The 19,215-nt window shown below is 38.0% G+C and overlaps 1 protein-coding gene across 1 annotated transcript in view; it reads right to left on the bottom strand.

Moving 5' to 3' along the window:
- Nucleotides 1–19,215, bottom strand: part of prkcaa (protein kinase C, alpha, a) — a 189,167-nt gene that overhangs the window by 12,192 nt on the left and 157,760 nt on the right. Inside the window, exons 14-15 of the mRNA XM_038286484.1 lie at nt 4,935–5,015; nt 3,458–3,565 (exon numbers count right to left, since the gene is read on the bottom strand). Of these exons, the coding sequence (XP_038142412.1) occupies nt 3,458–3,565; nt 4,935–5,015 (189 nt within the window). The remainder of the gene's footprint in view (nt 1–3,457; nt 3,566–4,934; nt 5,016–19,215) is intronic.

The following is a 19,215-nucleotide window of genomic DNA, read 5'->3' as shown; positions in this document are numbered from 1 at the left end:
TAAATTCAAACCTGTGAACAAAATTGTTGTTTTTCTAGTATTTCTACTTCTTATTTGGCAAAATTTACATCCTGTTTTATATTATACTGTTCTGCATTATAGCATCATATAATATATATTTTTGTTATGCAAATAATTTAGGTGATCAACTTCTGATAAAAAAGTATGAACTTGATTAGGAACATTTCTGTATGAGTTTTTTCTTACTTTTGTCATTTATTAGTATCACGGTGCCCTGAATTCTACTTTATCTGATCTTTAGGAATAAATTTGGCTCACAGACTATTTTGGAAAGCTGTAGACAGGGGCAAAAAATAAAAAGGCTGTAGATTTAGTTCTGCTCACTGCCTGTCATTTGGTGCAAAAAAATCATCCTACTGTCAAACACATCATTAGGATGAAACACCTCAGACTGAAAAATCCTTTAAGCTTGTAAGCCTCACATCAAAGTGTGACATACAGTCATCTCCACAAAACAGAAACATCTAGTGTGGACGTTCTGATGCGATTTCTTTTTTCTGGTGATAACCTAATTTTAACACCTCTACTACATCATGGCCAATCACCTTTATTCACACTCGCTCTAAGGTACAAAAAAAAGCCATCCTGCTGTTCCTGTTTAGAGCTTAAAACACTAGATCAGATGGACAAGAACGATGAGTAAAATAAAGACAATGTATAATAATAATAATAATAATAATAAATGCATGAATTGGAATGATTAAAAACCCAACTAAGCTTTAAAATTAGGTCTCATAGCAGTGAATAAACAACTGTTTTCTCTGAGTTGAGACACTGAGGGCGTGTCTGCTAGGGCAGCTCAAACCACGTTCACATCTAATTCACTGCAACAGTTTAAAAGACAAAAATAAGCAAAATATTATGTTTACATCCTGATTTTTGATTCACAGAGATCACAAGCTTCGCCTGCGTGTGACTTGTTCAATGAGGACAAAGGCTGCGGCTGCTGCGTCTGAGTCCCTGTATTTTAGAGGAGGGAGGGTCTTGCTCAATATTAGCTAGAGACGGTAAACTAAGAGCATTCAATGCAAATTGCCACCAAAATCTCCAACATGACATTGGTAGGTCTTTTGCTGGTCTCTTTTTTTGAAGCAGATGCTGAAGCTGGCAAAAATAAAGGACAGGGTGTTCATTTTTATACTGCTAGATAAGATTTTGTTACAACAAGAATAAGCAGAGTGAATTCCTGCTAAAATAAATATGTGGATATGGGGAAATTAGGGTATTTTGTGGAAAATCAATTACACACCACATCTTTGAAGACCAAGTATACATTGTTATGCTCTTCCTGTTCTGAATAGTGCGCGTATATTGGGACCAAGGGGGTAAAATAGACATTGTTCAGCTACATTAAGTTATGCAACTTAAATAATAGAAAAAAATTATTTTCAGACATTAACTCATCAGGGTATTACATGTTTCCAAGATTCCAGCATCACCTCTCGTCCCTCAAGTCAATTCTCCCAGAGTCTCTCTCTTTTTTGCTCTAATCTTTCTTTATTATAAAGTGTTCTTACATCATGTAAATATCATTTCTTTAGTGAGTGGGGATTCTGATGATAACTGAGTTTTAATTAGGAAAAGTGTAGCAGCCTATCACAGATTAAAACCAGGAACTAAACACATGCAGTCAGGTTTCTGTCAGTGCAGAGTATTTTTAGATTTCACAGAAGCACGAGGCCTGCACCAAAAATGATGTGCTAAATGTTAATTATGACTGACACTAAACCTACTTTTTTTCTTAATAGCCTAGGCAAATAATTTGTACTATTTGATGCTACACATAAAGCAGTATGAGCTCATAAACGGAGTCCTGGAAGTTAAGGACTAAGGCGCACTTCTTGGCATAATACAAAACTAAAGTGGAAAAAGAGGGCAAAATGATTCAGTAAAGAGGAAGGGACAGTAAGACAGAGCACATTATGGTGCAGTTCACCAGCTCTGTACAGCCTAAGGATAGAACAAAACTACAGCCTTTATATCAAATCCTTCTTATATTAAGTTTTCGTAGGTTTTTTGTGCCATTTGAAAATAGTTTGGACTTTGCTGATTCCATTAACAATCCTGTTTGCAGGAGAAAGTAAAAACCAGGGCAGTCAAAACCTGATCCTAGGCTTCTGCTGAAATCAATGTCAACCCATGAGAAACCTGTTGAAAATACTTCCCATCTTTTTCAAACCACTATATTCATTTTTGTCTAAATTTATATCCAGTTATCCTGAGGATCAACATGCAGTAAAATTACCTCCATCTAATCTAAACTCAAGATTGGAGCACTCAAGTAAAAACACTAAATCAATAAATAAACTGTCCAATATTTTAACCTCTGTAAATTTAAACTGTTAGTTTTATGCTATTTGATAAAGATATAGATTTTATATTTTTAAACTTATCACAGAGTAGGATTACTTAAAGAAAACCAAGTCAATAATAATAAAAACACAACATTAAACTACTCTTCAGAAATATCAATTAACTTCAGTGTCAAAAGTCAAAATATAAAAACATACGCACTTTTAGTAGTCCTGTGGATAAAATATAATGTTTAACTGTACATGCATTAAAAACTACATTTCGGCTAAGATAGGGATTCAATCAACAGTTTTGTTTGGGCCTTGTTCCTCGTATTATGTTGCTGCAAAGCTCTAACTTTGTAACTTTTATTCATAACTGTTAAACTTTTATTCTCACAGATGAAACATCTGATATTACATGTATGAATAAATTGACAAGGAGCATAGATAAATCTTAAACTTTTCAGCATTTATTAATTTACATTTACAGATTAAGACATAAATTGTCAGTTAACCCACCCCATATCTGTGCTTTAATAATCAATGTGCTTAAATAGCAACTAAACCCCTAATCTATACTTTTTTAAAGATAAACTGCGTAAAAATGGGTGCTAAGTTTGACATTTTCCTGTTAACTTGTTTAATTCAGCAACATCTGGCCTTAATGCACTAAGAGGATCCCTTTACGCCTCTGGAATTTCTATCCCAACAGACAATCACAAGAAACTCCATGACAATCCACTACTTAAATTCTCAAAACATGTATGGAGAGAATTGCATAAATGGTGTGGAATGTCACATTTGAGACAGTTATATGCACCTTTATGGCATAACTCGGTGGTATGGAATGGGAAAAGAGCACTTTATTATAAGGTGTAGATTGAGAAAGGAATACACATAATTGGTGACCTCCATAAAGATGAGGTGCTTATTTCTTTTGAGGACAGGATACTAAAATATAGATTTGAAAAAATGGGTAACTTTTGGAGGCACTTGCAATTGAGGAACTGCATTACCAATGGCAATTTTAGTGTTTTTTTTCAAAGCAAAAAAACTTTTCCTATTACTGTTTTAATATTTACATGAGAAATAGGAAATAAACCATCTTTAATTTTTAAGAGAACAGTTTGTTCTCTGCTCACCCCTTTGCAGATGGACACAGCTTCTTTTGACATGGACTTTGGGTAAGAAGCATTGTGCTCCATAATGGACTGGAACAACTCATCTTCATCCTCACCATCAAACGGAGGCTGTGGGTGGAAAGACACAATGTTCAGGATGCTAAAGTTACACAATGAATAAATACTGATTTTTTGCTTCAAGGTCTTATAACACAATGGCTCACACAATACCACTGCACATCAGCAAGGTTTAATCATTTTCATACAGGTGAAGAGAGAATCAAAAATATTACATTTTTTCACTGGACGGAATAAAAACAAGCCAGAAACATTGTGAAAATGACTCAGGAGATCATGTTTCAGAGGAAGACCTTCTAAGGTCAGTGGAGTGGATGACCCAGCTTTTCCTTTCCCTGCTTCGTCGTTATCATCAGTTACCATAATATGGGTGTTTTGACAGTCCATAAAATGAATTATTCGTCATTTCCACACCAGTGGACTCTTATCGACCAGAGGTAGCCTGTCTGCATGAAAATATATATATCTTCCTAGTTTTTCTTTCATAAAATCAGTCAAAAAAATTTTCAGCGATACTAAAACAAAATTATGATTTTTCCCTTTTAAATGGTGACTGTTGGTTTTAGAACAGCCTGTACTGTCACCTGGATTTAAAATTGATGATATGTGGAAATTTGCATCTTGTGCAGAGTGAGTATAAATAGGTCACAACATTTATTATGCTTGTTCTGATTTAGGTCAGCGCTGTGTATGATTTATAACAACAGGCTAAAGACACAGTGACAAATTCATGTGTAAACATTGAACACCAAACAAATCAGTTTTTTTCAGTTCAAATCTAATCTAATATATACTGTAAAGAGAGAAATTTGAACATTAAAGCAATTGAAATCCAGATATGCTCTTTGTGATGTTGTGGGTTATTGCTACAAGGATTTGCAGAAGTATCCACATGGGGATGGTGGGATAGGGGAAAGATTATTGCTTTGACTTGTTGCAAGTCTCTGAACACAGAGAAAAAGTCTCTAGAAAGGTTAAAAAAGTTAAAATTAGCAAAAAATAGCTTTAAAAAAAAGCAAAAAAGTTACTAAGTTAGCTGCAGTGATTCCAGAACTTTAAACATTATACTTGCATATAAAAATCAGTATATATTTCCTTATACTCTGCAGTAATTTGATACTCTGCGTTGGTGAACAAATACAATTTTGAAAAAAAAAAAATTAATTAAAACTTTGTGGAAAACAAAAATGGAAAAACATATTTAAAACAGTTTAGAAGTGTTTTTACTGCAAAAAGATAAGGATGGCAGCTGTTCAATGCAGTACCAAATAATTCAGCATTACTCAAATGCATCAGAAGCGATTAACTCTTGGAGGCACTTCTACTAGAAATGCTTAGAGTGGGTCTATCTGAATAAGGCTGTAGCATAAACAGTTTTAACAGAAGGGAACATGTTTGTTTATCAGTGTAAAGCACTCACCTGTCCTGCCAGCATTTCATAAAGTAGAACTCCATACGCCCACCAGTCCACAGACCGTCCATATGGCTGATAAGCAATGATCTGAGGAGGAGGGAAGAAAAATATACAAATATTAGCTTAGAATAACACAAAGCAACACATTCTTTTTCTTCGTGATGGAGAATGTGAATGTGGGAAAAGGTTTCTATAAGGGGGACAATATCCGGAAAAAAAGATTGACAATCCAAACATTTATTGGTTGCAGGAATTAGAACAAATATACCATTTACAACTTTGATAAAAGAAAATTTAACAGTGTTCTGATTCAGAAGGAAAGACACTTTAGATCTGCAACTATTACAAATTTTGCATTAATATATTATTTAGATGAAACATTATTTAAACCAGCCACTCCATATCTGTTAGGTCTACCTGGAAGAACAATGCAGGACCAAAAAGAGCCTTATATAAAAGAGCAGGAAACTCATATTCTCTTCTGAACAAAAGCATTTGCCTTTCTAAGCAGTAGAAGCAGTAGCACATTTCTAATGAACATTTGCAATGAAGCCAATACTTATGCTTTCAGCCAATTAACATATTTTTGCATGCACATGTCATTTCAGTTAGGTAGTATTGAAGTGATAAAGTAAAAAAAAATTCCAATAGAGACCAAATGCTAAATGCTATAAAACCATGCATACGTTATAACATAATTTTAGAAGATGTAAAATAAGAAAACAAAAACATCTTCTTTACAGTATTTCCCTAGTGTTACGGTGAAATGCCTTTCAAACTGTATGGCAGCTTACAGTATGGAATGTTATTCAATAAGATGCCAGCGATATCCAGCAGGAATTGGGACCATTCATTCTGAAACAACTAATGTTGTTGAATCAAGGTAAAAAGGTGACCTCACACACATCTCGCATGTTTCTATGGGATTTTATTTGAGGTTATGGACTTTGTTGTGCTTAAGCTTCTTAAAAGATGGCATGTGTGCTCAGTCATTGTCCATTTAAAAGAGCCATTTGTTCCCTAAAATTAACCTCTTTGTAAAATTCTTTAGATGCAGCTTCAGTGTATTTCTCCATTCCCTTCTTTCTTCCTGATGCCAATTATTTTGTGAAGCATACTATTCCTTATTGTAGCAAAAACATTAAAATACAGCATAAAAATGTCAATTCTTTTGTGATCAGACCATAAGACACATCATCAGGAATCAGGTTGGAATGTCCTTAAGTGGGATTTGTCTTTAATTCCTGTTTTAAGATTTTTTTGGAGAGCCTTCTTCCTTTCTTTCTACGAAACGTGCTAAACTGTGGAAAATTAGACCAGCCTGGAGATCTATGGAGATCCACAAGTTGTCTAGACATTAAAGATGAATAATCCCTCAATACCCTACTCTTACATGACAATTACAGCATTTATCTATATTTGTAATACAATTTACAACTCCAATCCTAACAAGTTGTGACCCCATTTATCAGAAACGACTAAACAAAACTGCAGCCAAGAGACTCATGTACTGTAACTTTAGCAGAGTTATAGAGATCCACAACTCAGATGAGTGAGTTGGTGACACAGCAAATATTGGTCATTGATTTTAGAAATCTAGCCCCCATTTGTTTCAGGAATATACCTCTGCAAATTCTCAGTCATCTGAGTCATGGCAACTATAAACTATCAATCTGTATTTGGAGGGCGGATGTTTTTAAGCAGGCCCATCATGCAGTCCGGTTATCTTTATTTTAAGCTAATTTCAGGATTAAACTTTTTACTGTAATAAAGCCAAAAAAAGGTCCGATCTTCAGTATATCGAATGTCAATGTAAAAGAGATAGTCAACATGCAGAGCAGATAACACTAAAAAGCTTTTCTCATCAAAATTCAAAAAGCTCTGTGCTAGAGAACCAGTACGGAAATACAGGGAAATGCAAAAAAAGAAAAAAAAAAACTGCTAAACATTATAAATGTATTGAGCCTTGGCCATCGTTTAGGACAAAACCACTAAACACACTGTGGAATCGTTCAGATTATGGCATATGCATATTAAAAGAGGCCCAGTCAAAGACCAAACCTAAGTCCAATTATCCGTGAAAAGACTCTACTTACACCCTACATTTAATCTGACAGAGCTTCAGGCAAAGAAGAACTGGTCAAAGTTGTAGTATGACGATAAACATACGTAGCTGGTATGCAAAAATCATAAATGACTTCTTGTTGTAACCCCGACAAAATGTAATTCTTCAAACTATTAGCTTGGGCAGATTAATAAAAATGTTATGTATAAGAGAATTATCCTGCCATAATGCAAGAGCACATAATTTCAATTTGAGAAAAGAATTTCATCTTCTTGCACTCAAAACTTACAATGCTCACACTCAAAACATGCGCTCTCTCTCTCAAATATTTTCTCTTCTCTCTCAAATCTTTGTTTCTTCTCTCAGATTTAATGCTTCTTGCACAGATATTTTCTCCTCTCGCTTGCCTCCTTCTCTTCGCGCACAAACTGCGCTCTGCTCGGGTCTCAGTTACGCTCGCAAAGCCGTAGGCTCTGCTTGCAGATTTTTTTTGCTCTCTCTCAGATTGGATCGGACCGTCGCCTAGCAACCTTTCCAGCCAATGGAACGACAGCCTCAGAAAGGGTGCGCTTTCTTAACTCTACTGAGTGTGCCTGTGATAAACCTTACCGACAATAAAATGGATTTTTAATTTAAAAGCTATCCATTTTCAGACGTGACGTGATGTGAACAGAAAACTCACGCCTCAGAGTTACTCGTCAGAAAAAGAAAAAAAAAGTTTGCTAGTCAGGGCAGATGCTAATTCTGCTGGAGGCTGAAATTAAGTGACTTTTCATTGGGAATTCTTGAATCGCCCTTTATTATTTCCTTTTTTTATTTTCCTGATTGTTGTTGTTTTTCAGCTTCTTATTTTAATAGCCTTTAAATTAAAGAGCCATTTTATTGTCGGTAAGGTTTATCACAGGCACACTCAGTAGTGTTAAGCAAGCGCACCCTTTCTGAGGCTGTCGTTCCATTGGCTGGAAAGGTTGCTAGGCGACGGTCCGATCCAATCTGAGAGAGAACAAAAAATATCTGCAAGCAGAGCCTACGGGCTTGCGAGCGTAACTGAGACTCGAGCAGAGCGCGGTTTGTGCGCGAAGAGAAGGAGGCAAGCGAGAGGAGAAAATATCTGTGCAAGAAGCATTAAATCTGAGAGAAGAAACAAAGATTTGAGAGAGAAGAGAAAATATTTGAGAGAGAGCGCATGTTTTGAGTGTGAGCATTATAAGTTTTGAGTGCAAGAAGATGAAATTCTTTTCTCAAATTGAAATTATGTGCTCTTGCATTATGGCAGGATAATTCTCCCATAGTTATGCTAAAAAAATGTATTCTTAAAAGTAAAGCATGTTAAAACTATGTTTAAGCCTTTCTCCATATTATAATTATGCACTGCTTTGTGTAGGCCTAATGCATAAATGGCCCACAAAATAGTGTAAAGTCAACAGGTAATAGTACCCTTGCAAGGCACAATAAAAATATAGGATGTCGCGTCAGAAACACACAAAAGCTCATTGCATTGTTCTGACCCAGAAAGAAAACATCCCCAGGTGTGTTATATCAGAAGTGCCATGCATCTCTTTAGGCCCTCCTCTGAATTAGGACTGATGACCTTTGCTACACACAAATTACTCATGAGTAACTCCCACAGCTATTAAAACAATGAACCATTTATCCACATTGGGCTGCAGAGAAAAAGAAAAAAAATGCACACAATGTATACATGTGTAATAAAACACATGGATAGAAAGAAGCAGGTCTACTCTGTGTAACAACCTCCACCTGACTGCTGCCTTTACCACAGGGAAAAAACAACATGTACACAAACACATGTGGACCCACATTATGGTCCTAATTCTCTCTTGAGGGCTGATGAGAGACAGATAAGCATGCAGTATATCCACCTGCTCAGGGAGGGCATATTTACATAACTCTGCATCTGCATATAATAATATACATGTTAGAAGGGATTTATTTGTTTTTTCTACTGCAAGTCAAGCATTGGGCACATCGAAGCGTGGTCAAATACATCCAAAGCAGCAGATGTTGAGCTTGAAAAATCAGTCAGTCAGAGAAGCTGATCCAGAAGCTGACTTGTAAACTATCACTGCATCTTTTCTCCTTGCACATTTATTCTGTTACAAACTGTTTAACTTCTTTTTAAAATGTTTTCTTCTAAAGGACTTTTATTGTACTTATATAAACATCCTCTTCCAAAGCCTTCATCATTAACACCAGTGAGTATATTTCCTGGTATTAGTAGAACTTAGTAAAAAAACAATTATATTTGATTTTTTTCTTTACAGTTACAACAAACCTTTATCCTATTTTTAAAGCAACACAAAGTATTTCGTTATTTCAAAGGGGGAAATTTAGGATTAGGGTTAGCTTGGCTTCCAAAAATAAAAATACTAGGAGTACTAGTTTAATCCCCCTTGGAAAAAAAGCTGAGTTGTGAACAAATTGGAGAGGGTTTGTGAATATAATTTCCTACTGCCAGAGTATTTCAGGATGTACAGAGCTAAAGATTTCAATGAACCATTTTAATAGTAGACCAAGAGGCCAGCCGTTCAAAGGCCTATTTTACTGTATGAAACCAAGACAAGGGATTAAATCGGGATTTTACAGATTCTCTGGCCTAATCAAGCCTCCACTCAGTTTCAGTTTTATTCTGTGCAACTAGCCTCCTTCTGAACAGGCTAACAGCCAGGCTTACTGCCTATCGTAATACTTTTAATCAGCTTACATAAAAAAAACACTAATACAGTATATATTTTTATATAGTCATTTACTATATAGTTTTAACATTAATACTGTAGCCTAGAGAGCGTACTATATACTTTATAATTTTTCCATGTGAACATTGTTACTTGTTTTACTGTAAAGGCAGATGTTGTCCTAAGTTTGACAGAAAGGCCTTGCATTGTCAGAGTTGTAGGGAAGCGGCTGTTCCAACCGCTGCATATCCAAATTCTTCCGGGTGGTGCACGACTTTACAAGAGTGAATAAAGTGAATGTGATTGGTCGTTTATCAAGGGGGCGGGATTGTTGTGGCAGAAGGTTTGCAAGCAAGTTTAATTGTGGCTGGTGTCTTGGAAGAACCTTGCTAACCACTTAGCAACTTAGTGCTAGCAGGTTCCCAATGGGAAATTCCATTGGGACCAAGTAGCACTAAATTGGTGACTTAGAAACGACACTGCCAAGGAACGCTATGGACAGAGGAAACATGCAAGAGGAGGAGAGTTTAGCGTCGTAGGTCGTGGATGAGTCTCCTCCGTCATACATTCTTTATTTAGAGGAGAAAAGTGGGGACGAAGATGTTGTAGAAGAAGACGCCAAGGCGACAGAAGCTTGGTTTGGTGTAGAAGGCTTACAGCCGTACATGTTTGAGCCCTTGCCTCGCAACGCTGGCAGTTCTGTTAGCTCTACGCCTGCTGAAGACACAGACGTCCATTCCCGTGAAAACTGGGATGAAACTCAATGGGAAAGGAAATGATTCTTATTTCTTATTTCAACCGTTGTGTATATTAGCTGCAACATATGAATCAAGATGCTATGACCGAAAAAAGTTGATAAAGAGATGACTGTTGATATATGATTGGCCGAATTTAGGTGTACAAGATAACGTAAAACTAACTGGCCTGCATAAGATAACGCAAAAACACAGATTTTAAGACTGGATTTTTTTATTTTTTTTTAATTGAAATTTTCTTAATTTTGGGACAATATCGTCTGATAACGAGTACATTTAAATACATGTTTAAGCCAAAATGATTTGACATTTAAATATGATTTCCCTACGACTTTTAAGGGATTAGAAAAATTGACATATTTGAATTTCACATTTTTATAGCAGTTATAATCTTATTCCAATCTAAATTCTTTTATTGTACTAAAAAAATTTCTTTCCACGTTTTTATCTATTGGATGAAGAGTAAAATGGCCGGATACATATGGATAACACAAGTCAAGTTTCGAGGTGGCCATGTGATGAAAACTTCTTCAAGGGCTATAACCATGTCAGCAAAGACAAAAAAAAATGAAAAGCTCTCAAATGTTTACAAAATTCCACAAAAAAAAATCTTTCATACTGTAGCTTCTTAGACCACAAAGATGAGTGCAGTTCAACTCATCCTGTTTGGCTGCTGCCTGTCTGAGGTAAATGTCTTGGAACAGAGACATATCACACATACTTAAGATGAGCTGCCCTCTGAAGCAGATAGCTTTATTTTTCTCAGATAGATGATTGCTGCTTTTCATTGCTTTTGTGTAATGAGCTGTGACACAGCAAAGAGCAACCGGTTTTTCTTCAGAGGGCAAAGGGGAAAAGCAAAAGGTTGGTCTTATTGAAGGGTAAAGCTTTGTATCAACCACCTCTTTTTGTTACTGCTAATTCCTGGACTGAAACGTAAACAGGTTAATATTTAATGTCTAATGGCTGCTCAGTTTCAGCTGCATAATTTGATGTGTGAAATTTATTGCTTGGGATATTCTCTGTAACAGAAGAAGTCGACAGCCTGAGGCTGGCAGTCATGGTTGGCGGCTGATGAGCTGCACTAGTCCGGTTTGGTGGCTTACCGTATTACTGCTGACATAGGACTTCAGACATGTTTGCAACACGGATCTCTCTGGATCCCTGAGCAGAGAACCTGAAGTTTTGTGAGCCGATGGCAATGCCCAGTGCTGCAAGCATTTTGTATGTGCTGCATGAATAAAAAATTTAAACCCGTAATTAAAGTTGAATGAAATACAAAAGAGATTCACAATAGGTTAAATTTGTAAGGTTTTCCAACATTCATTTATATTTAATTCAATATTGGTCTTTATGTCCCATCAGAAATATGTAAATTTTTTATAGACTTTCTAACATAATGAGTTATTTACATGATTCCTCTGGTTCCTTGAAATGTATTGTCTCCAAAATCTTTGACTTGCGTATATTGATGTTGATCACTTTCAGAGTGTTTCTTATTCTAACACTCTAGGTTCATGATGGAAAATAGACTGGAAGCCAGTGAGATACTGTAAAGGGCAAAGGGGCTGAGTTCCCACACTTCAGAAAGGGGAATACAATAAGGTAAATAATTAATACCCAGCAAAGTAGATTCCCACTGATCTCATCTCTCCTCATGATTTATATCTGACATATCAGCTAGAGTCATGCACTATTTATTCACTCATTCTCCTAGAGCTGGAGTCCAGCTCCAAGCAAAATTGCTTTAAAAAAGTAAAGAAATACATAAAATAGTTAGAACCCATCACCAAGCACATTGTAAAGGATGAGGTAACCACAACAACTTATCTTTGAACCCAGAAAACCACACGCAATGTTTATGGTGTATCTGCTTTGTTTGAAATCTTTCCATTGACTAGGTCCTCGTAACTTTTTCATGAAATTTAATTTTCAATGATCTTTACAGACTTTAAGGGATTTAATACTACAAATGTTTTTCCTCATTTACGTTTGAGCCAGAATTAGGTAAATATGTTGAGAACATGGTTAAATATATTAAAAAATATATATTTTTGTAACAGTCATAGTAAAAATAAAATGTAATGGAGTTCAATGACAGCGGCATACATTAGAAAGAATCACCTTGTATGCAATCATCTTATACACTTTATGGACTTTAAATCTTTCATCCAGGTTTCTTTACATGTAAAGAATCTAAAGTCCCCTTAAAGTTCGAAGATAATGTAATGTTAAAGCTTTCAACAATGTGTAAAAATAATGGCTAATTTAAGACTTCTAGGAGATATTCTATATTTTCAGTTTTCTATATTTGTTTTTGTGTTGTTCTCTACTATATTTTCTCTCTCCCTTTCCCTTAAGGTAATATGCCCTCTTCCTTTACCGCCTCCCCTTCAGTTTCCATTTAATTTTCCCAAAGCCACTTGTAATAATGTTTCATACACAATTATCAAGTGTAAAAGCAAACCTTCTTAGCTATTATCCAGCACTACAATATCAATTCTCAATGCAATATTGGAAAAGAAGCATGTTATATATATATATATATATATATATATATATATATATATATATATATATATATATATATATATATATATATATATATATATATATATATGTATGAATACAGATTAAGAAATACCTTAAAATTTTTACCAAAGGATGAAAACACTTTGCAGTAACCTGACATTGTGAACATGATAATAAAAAATATTATTAATACTATCATTCAATGAATATACTTAACATTCAGCTGCTCATGAAATGTAAATTAAAGGAAATAAAAGCATGAGAGTGAGCGCACTGTTGAATTAAATACAGCGTAAATTAGAAAATTGGCTTAAGTAGCTGAATAATTTACATTTAAGCAAACATGACGCCTTATGGAGATGAAGTCCCAAGCCCTTTGTAGTTTAGCAGGAACCTTGTTAACAAAGATCAATTAACTTACTTCACATTTGTGTTTTTATTTAACCAAGCGGGTGAAAATCTATGTGGTGAGAAAAGTACAATCACTGCCGACTATAAGCACAAAAATAGAAGAAGTGCAACAAAAGATGCTAAAAGAAATGACCCCTGTTTACTTGTGACATGTGTTTAACAAGGAGAGACAAGCTCTATTAGACATTGCTGATCTGCTAAGGGCAAAGTTTTAATACAACAGAACTAAGTAGGTTAATGCTAGACAGCCTGTCACTGTGGTCCAGTACTGCAACATGGCACATTTGGTGTACTGTGTCACTGAAATTTGACCTTACAACCTTTCTAGCAACATAGAATACAGGCATGGAGAGGTTTTAGACACATTAGGCCAAAGGAGTGCAGATATCTGCAGGAATATGTCACATCTGGTAAGAACACAGCATAAGTTAACGACAGCGACAGATGAAAAAATAAATGCATAAATGAAACAGGAGCATTTAAACAAATTTAAAGAATCAGTTGCTCTTTTGTGATAAATACAAGATGATAAAAAATGTATTGGCCAACTTTATGAGAGCAAACGAAGATTTTGATTTCTTTTTCTGTCACTTGCAGAGTAAATCAAGTCTAGAACAAGAACCAACAGTATGTAAAGCCATTAGCTGTTATTCAGTAAAACAAAAGGGTTTTTCTACATCAAAATAGACTCATATGTGCTTTACAGACTGTATTCCCAATTCTCTGTACACAACAGATGGACATATCTTCGTCTACACTGTAAAGACTGATCTGAAAGTAAGTAAAAAAGAGGCATAGCCCAGTATCAGGTATTGCAGGCTAACAAAGAACCCAAAGTGACTCCCCATTCATAAAGGGCGTACCCGTGTTCTGGTTCAATTTGCTTGTTTTCTAAGCCAAAACAAGTTTTTGGGCTACTATATAAAGCTTCAAACTCAATGCTTTTTTTCTGAAATTTCGAATTGAAAAAGCTTCCTGGATGGGAAGCAAAACATCTTTAAACTTGGAAACCAAGACCAGTGGATTGTTTTTAAACCTTTTTGGAATGACTATGACCTGGATGACTCAGAATATTCACCAGCATTAGTAAAAATGTCTTAAAATAAGTATAAGTTAATATAATGAAGTGCATTTGCACTAAATTTGAAACGGTCAAATAAGATGATCTGCTAATTAAATGAAATAAGATATTGAAGTTGGTTCTTTTTTCTTAATTTTAAACAGAAATCCATCAGTAAATTGTCTGATTTGGCTGCCTACTATGGTAATCCTTGCTGACCTAACACTTAAAAACTTGATAAAAATAGTTATAAAGAGCTGATTGTGCTGGTATTTAGTTTTCAAACATGCATGACACTGATTTTTAAATTCACTATGTCCTTTAATTGAGCTTCAGCTAACTCCTTATCCTAAAATTACCTCTTGGCTTTAGGGACACATAAATGGGACACTCTAAATAAATCGGATGCTTGTCAGAAGCCAAAATAAACTGATCAGCAAATAAAGCTGTTTCCTACAACCTCAGGGTTTTGGGACAAGCTAATTTAGCTTTTGACATCCCCTTTAGAAAAAAAAGCATTCCAGACTTTTCGATGGATTTCCCCAACTCTAACTACTGTAACTGTCCATGCAAACAGCTCAATGTTCTGTTGCCCATTTAGAGAAGAGACCGTTTCCACACCCGGCTGAGTCTAAATTCAGTTCAATATAAAATAGAAAGACTTTAACGAGTGAGGCGACTACAGTTCTTTTGGAATATTTCACTTTTTGTTATTTTCCAATTATTTTGCCAAGTCATAATGTCAAAAGCAATTTATTTTTCAAACTTCTAAGGCAGAGGTTATTGTATTGGAAAAAAAGAAAAAGCATGTTGCCCTGCAAAATGTAAAAAGTTCAGCTGAGTTGAATCAGAGGAAATTTTAGGCAGTGGAAAAGAAAAAATAAGGAGTAAAATTAGAGTTCAGCACAAAAGCAAATCAGTCGAGGCGATTCTGCAAAGTACTGTGCTAATGTGACTCCACTGTGACTTGCTGCCCTTGCCACAGCACCACCAGTGGTCATAAATAGTTTCAGGCTACTGTGGCTTTTGTTCTCTGAACAGGCATGTTCATTTTTCTCACTATAGTTATTATAAACAGATATTGTACTAAAAAACCTATATTAGCTTCCTGATGTTTAGTAGACGCAGATAAATCACCTCCTGTTAGGTTTATATGATGGGTCATTTATGACTTGTATTTGTTCTTCTATCTTTACCATCTGCTCTATACATGTTAATTTCTGAAAACGTATTGACTAAATGTGTGTGTGAATGTATTTTCTAATCTGAATAGATAAAAGATCATTAAAGATTTCAATATTCCTGAATATTGCTTAGATTTGTCAAGTGTTTTGGTTTGTCAACACGTGTTTTTGTATTTGTTTATGCTTGTGGCTTTGACATCATGCTTTCGTTTTAGTGTCTTGCTGGAGAGACGTCTCTATTTGTGTGTGTGTTTGCATGCGTGTGCAAGCTTGCTGCAGACATCTCTCATCCATTGAGCCTAATACTACATGACAGTTCTGGATCACACTGCTAGCTATTCAAGGCCACTCTCCTCACTACAAACACACAGGAATGCACGCCAGGATCAACCTATGCTTATTTATTCCTTGCTTATAGGAGCATAGGCCAACAGAAGTGCCTTGTTCAGAAGCCAAAAAATAAACAGACACATTTGTGCATCAACACAAAAACACAAACTCTCGTAGAGGGTGCTAGATAAATATTTGACTCAGTTTTGCTGTTGGATTCCTTTGAGGACTCTGTGCATCATAAAGCAAATTGGTGTTCATCAGGCCACAGTTGAGTGGTTTCCTTCTGAAAGCATTTCTCAGAACTTCAAAGTTATTGGTGTCCTTCACTGCTGATATTAATGAGCAGTCCTAGGGTTTATGAAAACATGAATATAACTTTCCATTATATGCTGATGAAGAATCTCAGTCATGCAGGTCATAGTCACTCCGTAAAAGTTTAAAAAACAATCCGCTGGACTTGGTTTTCAAGATTGGAAGATGTTTCGCTACCTCTCCAGGAAGCTTTCTCAATTCAAATGTCTGGATCCGCAGCGAGTTTGAGTCTTTATATAGACAAGGCCTTGTATTGCTTGGAAACATGCAAATTGAAACAGACGAGTGGGTTGTTTGGTTCCATTGTTAGCCTATAATATCTGAAACCTGTCTATGATTCTGAAGGTAGGTCGTTAAAGGGAGGCGTTTGTCGTTAAAGGGGAGGATTGTCTCCTGTAATACCTGAAACCTGTCTATGATTGTTAAGGGTCGGTCCATTATATGTATATTTTTCTTGTTGGGTGTACTTTAAGCCAATCTTTCTGCCCCTAGAAATTTTAAGGTTTTAATTTATGACAGGGTTTCCAAGTATATTGTAAAACAACAACAACAACTCTGTTTTACCAAGATGTGGGAATAGTTGTCTGCTCTGCTTGTATCTGTGATGAAAAGCAAGCTTTGAAATGATGGAAGGAAAACGAAAGTTACTACCGTAACTACGGTTCTATGAATCCCGGATGACCGCCAGAGGCGGTTCTTCAAGCACTGAATGATCATTCATGCGCATGCGCAGGTCGAGTATTAATGACAACAAAGTAAGCTGTGACCTGCCGGGGACCCACGTGACTCTATATAGTCACGTGGCACCCGGCAATCAATCCCTCAATCTTCTCGTGAAAGCAGAGATTCCGAGGGACCAAGCACTCTGGCGGTCATCCGGGATTCATAGAACCGTAGTTACGGTAGTAACTTTCGTTCTATTTCATCCCTACTGACCGCCAGAGGCGGTGCTTCAAGCACTGGATGACTCATATCAACAAGGTCACGAGGAATCAGCAACATTCAAGGAACAACGACTACACCACCCACCTAATGTGATGTAGAGGCATGCTGCTCGAGGATTCCCTGAAGCGGATGGGGCGCAGCCACATTCACCCTGTAGAACCGAGTAAAGGTACTAGGTGATTTCCAGGAGGCCGCACGGCATATAACATCCAATGGCACCCCAGTCATAGCAGCAAACGATGTCGACATGCCCCTTGTAGAGTGGCATTTCACTCCCGCCGGCAGTGGCCGGTCCTGCAAGGCATAAGCCTTGGAGATCAAATCCACAACCCAGTGTGCAAGTCGCTGCTTAGAAAGTGCCTGACCCTTCCGTGAGCCAGCGTAGCAAACAAAAAGGCTATTTGTCTTTCGGAAGGATGCCGTGGCATTGATGTATGTCTCAAGGGCACGAACAGGACACAGTGGTTCAGAGGGACTTCCGGAGTCAAACCGGGCAAGATGGAGAGGCTGGGTGCTGCCTGCTGGCAGTGATACCTTAGGAATAAACGCTACGTCAGCCCACAGTGTAACGCCTGAGCCATCAGGATTCCACCGGCAGCAGGGTTCGGCTATCCACAGAGCCTGTAACTCCCCTACACGTTTTGCGGAAACCATAGCTAAAAGGAACGCAGTCTTCAGTGAGAGCCATTTGAGGTCCGCCGACGCCAGGGGCTCAAATGGGAGGGACCGAAGAGCCTCAAGCACAAGAGAAAGGTCCCACGCCGGTGCCACAGGGCGGTTGGGTGGGTGCAAACGCCGAGCACCTCTTAAAAACAGTACAACATCCTTGTCTCGGCCCACAGAACAACCATTCAGCCCAACATGCCAACAGGAAATGGCAGCCACATACACCTTTAAGGTAGATGGAGACCGTCCTTGGTCCAGCAATGCCTGCAGGAAGGTCAGTATGTCAGAAACTGAACACTGAACCGGGTCCTGCCCTCTATCACGGCACCAGGTGGCAAAGACCGTCCACTTGTTAGCATAGACAGCTCGCGTGGACGGCGCCCATGCATTAGCCATTGTATGCCCTATGGACCCAGTGTATCTCGAGAAGGTGGACCCCGGCCTTGCAGGGGCCAAATCCAGAGCTGGAGCCGGTCCGGTTCGGGGTGCAAGATCTGACCCCCCATCTGGGAAAGAAGATCTCTCCTGGAGGGGAGACGCATTGGCGAGCCGGAGCTGAGCTCGCACAGTAGAGGAAACCAAGTCCTCGCTGGCCAGTAGGGGGCCACCAGCAGGACCCTGTGCCCCCCCTGATGTACCCTGAGGAGAGTCTGAAAAAGTAGGCTGAATGGCGGAAAGGTATAAAGGAGGGTCCGGGGCCAGTCGTGTGCCAGAGCATCGTGGCCCAGAGGGCTGCTGTTGTCCAACGAGAACCAAAGGGGACAATGAAATGCGTCCCTTGAGGCAAAGAGGTCCACGTCCGCCCTGCCAAAGACCTTCCAGATGCACTCCACCACCTCTTGGTGAAGCTTCCACTCCCCTGGAAGCGGCTTCTGACGGGATAGAAAATCTGCTGGCACGTTCTCCGGCCCTGGGATGTAGGCTGCTCTGAGGCTGGCTATGCGTGGAGCTGCCCAGGTCAGAAGCCGTCGAGTCAAGCACAACAGTTTCCTTGACCTCGTTCCCCCCTGGTGGTTGATGTGAAAGACCACTGTGGTGTTGTCTGACCTCACCAGCACGTGCTTCCCCCGCAAGCCCGGAAGAAAGCTCTGAAGAGCCAGAAGTACAGCCTGTAACTCCAGGACATTGATGTGTTCCCTGCCCTGCCGCTGGGACCATGTCCCCTGTGCCATTTGACCCCGCCAGGTTGCACCCCAGCCCGTGGAGGATGCATCTGTAAACACAACTTCCCGACGACACGGGAGGGAACCGAGCGGGACCCCTGTGGTCATAAACAACCTCACCCTCCATTGGGACAGAGACTGAAGACACTGAGGCCCCACCCGAAG

The sequence above is a fragment of the Cyprinodon tularosa genome, unplaced genomic scaffold (genome assembly GCF_016077235.1).
Source record: "Cyprinodon tularosa strain WSP-4 unplaced genomic scaffold, ASM1607723v1 ctg226, whole genome shotgun sequence".
Lineage (NCBI taxonomy): Eukaryota > Metazoa > Chordata > Actinopteri > Cyprinodontiformes > Cyprinodontidae > Cyprinodon > Cyprinodon tularosa.
Note: the sequence above shows the minus strand (reverse complement) of the source record. Positions and strands in the feature narration are given on the sequence as shown.